The sequence below is a fragment of the Otolemur garnettii genome, unplaced genomic scaffold (genome assembly GCF_000181295.1).
Source record: "Otolemur garnettii isolate 467f Iridium unplaced genomic scaffold, OtoGar3 scaffold00018, whole genome shotgun sequence".
Lineage (NCBI taxonomy): Eukaryota > Metazoa > Chordata > Mammalia > Primates > Galagidae > Otolemur > Otolemur garnettii.
Window position 1 is genome coordinate 20,569,098 of NW_003852413.1, and position 2,462 is coordinate 20,571,559.

Consider the following 2,462-nt stretch of genomic DNA (forward strand, 5'->3'; position numbering starts at 1 on the left):
GGCTGAGGCAGGAGAATTGCTTGAGGCCAAGAGTTTGAGGTTGCTGTGAGCTGTGATGCCAAGGTTGAGGTAAGTGACAAAGTGGAACTCTGTCTCTCAAAAAAGAAAAAAAAAGAAAGAAAGAAAGAAGGTTTTCCATGTGGATATATCCCTGGGCAAAGATTCACTACCCAATTATTTACAATAACAGAAATAGAAGCAAACGAAATAGTCTGTGGTAGAGAATCAGTTAAATCACTTGAGGCACACTGATAGAATGAAATACCATGCAGCTCAGCTGATGAACATTTTATTTATAACAGGTTTGTGAAACATGGAGAAATGCTTATGATGGGATAATTGAGAAAAGCAAGATGCAAAATTGAACATACAAGATAATTACTCTGTTAAAAAAAAATAAACACCAGAAAATTAATGTGAAGAAAAAAAGAATAGAAGGAAATACAAGACGAAATAATGATCGTCTCTGCCGAGTGGTGAGAATATGGATTGCTTTGGCTTCTTCTTTTCTTTACTTTCCCATCTTTCTAAGTTTTGCGTACTAAGCAGCCGTCATTTCACTTTTTAAATAAAATAGAAAAAGGAAAAAAACCCAGTAGTTCTGTTATGCTACCCCCACCTCCCACCCCTTCTGTAGGGGGCTAGACTCAGGGTCCCCTTCTGCCCTGTTACCTCTCTTCTCCCTTTTAGACCCTCACTCAGCCACTTGGTTTCCTTTCCCAGCTATGAGAACCCACCCAGAAGTGACCCCTCCCAGACAAAGAAGGAGCCAAGGTTTTCTCTACCATTTTTCCAAAAGCCTGGCTGGGGAGTCTACCAAATGTTTACCCTAAGCTGAAGGGTCTGCATATTCATCAGGCCTACTGGTCTTCAAAGTTGATGTGAGAATCGCTGCAGGCACTTTTCAGATATGCAGAGTCTTGGGCTCAGACACAAGCTTGGACCAGATGCACTGAGCCTTGCCCGGCTTGGATCGGGCTGCCGTGTGCCCTGCTCAGGCATGTGCACATACGGGTAGGTCCCAGTCTCTGGCTGCAATTGTGAGGCCACCACACCAGGCTCCAGGGCTGAGAAATGCTTCTAGGTCAGGTGGGGGCATGCAGGAGGGCAGCCGGAGGTGCGTGGAGAGAGCCCTGAAGTCTGGGCAGGTGGACTCTGAGGCTGAGGCAGGAAGCTATGGGAATTAGTGTAGAACCAGCCATTCAGCTTCATGGCCATCTGGCCAGGAGGGCCTTCTACAGCTATACGGAAATGAACTTGGAGAAGCCCAGCTTCTCCTCACACATGTGGAGGGGGGACATCGGGATCAAGTCCCCTTCGGGGGCCGGGGAAGTGGCTTCCTCTTCCTCTATAGTCTGTAAAAACAAGAGTGGGGGTTGGGAAGCAGAACCCTGCTAGGGGTCTTCTCCAGGTAGCTGGTACATTCCCCAGCCACGCCTCTGTCCATCTGCAGGGGCACAGGACCTAACAATGTCTCCTCCCTAGAACCCCCAGGCTTTCACTTGTGCTCCCCTGCACCCTCTATTCACCCCTCCCCTGGGAAGAATCTTCAAGGCCTCAGGCCAGGGTCGGGCCACAGCTGTGGGCATCCTGCCAACCCAGGGCTCTTTGTGCTGAGACTCCCAACAAGCTATTGAAGAATTTTATGGACTGGAAAAAAAGAGCATATGAGGCCAAGAGCCCTGGCTTCCTGGGTGAAATGGCCTCGGCTTTTGTCTACAATGGGGTAGGTGGGCAGATGCAGGGGTGTAAACTTTGGGGAGTGGTTGCTAAGAAAGAGCCTCCCTGACATTTTAACATTGTCAGAGGGGAGTCAGGTAAGATGGCCCCAGACCCTCAGGCCCTTCTCTCCACACCTGGCTTAGGTACTGGATCTCTGTGTAGGGGCTGGCAGAGGGCTCCGGTCTGGCGAGGGGCCCAGTGGGCCCTGCAGGGTGGATCATAGCGTACTCTGGGTCTCGGCCATTCCCCAGGGGCTGTAATAGAGACTCAGTCAGAACAGCGCGTTCTTGGCAGCAGGGATGGTAAGCTGAGCACAAGCCAAAGGGGGGAAACATGGGAGGGAGAGGGCAAGGCAGGAGGGGTGCAGAGGGGAAGAACACTTAGCTCCCATGTGGGCCCTTTCAGGGGGTCTCTGCTATCTTTCTTCCAACATCTTGCCCCCTAGAGCCCTTTTGCTCACTGGTCCCTTGCTATTTCCTGTCCCTTCCCAACTCAGTATGGCCAGGCCAGGTGCCTCGGGCAGGAAAAACTCCAAGGCAGCCCTTCCTGGAGTAGGTGGAAATAGCATCGTGGGAAGATGTAGCTGGTACAGGTGCCCTTGGCCTCCCCATAACCAACCCCCACTCTGGAGTTGAGTGGGGTAAGCCCCAGGCCACAGGATGCACAGCCAGGGGGTTGGGCTCTAGTGGTGGCCATTGTGACCCCCACCCATCCATCCATCTGTCTTCATGACTTTTCCC

The 2,462-nt window shown here is 51.3% G+C and overlaps 1 protein-coding gene across 1 annotated transcript in view; it reads right to left on the minus strand.

Annotated features, from left to right (window-relative positions):
* Window positions 1-1,241: 1,241 nt before the first annotated feature.
* CD300LG (CD300 molecule like family member g) overlaps window positions 1,242-2,462 on the minus strand; it is an 11,165-nt gene continuing 9,944 nt past the window's right edge. Inside the window, exons 6-7 of the mRNA XM_023511288.1 lie at window positions 1,857-1,976; window positions 1,242-1,355 (exon numbers count right to left, since the gene is read on the minus strand). Of these exons, the coding sequence (XP_023367056.1) occupies window positions 1,242-1,355; window positions 1,857-1,976 (234 nt within the window). The remainder of the gene's footprint in view (window positions 1,356-1,856; window positions 1,977-2,462) is intronic.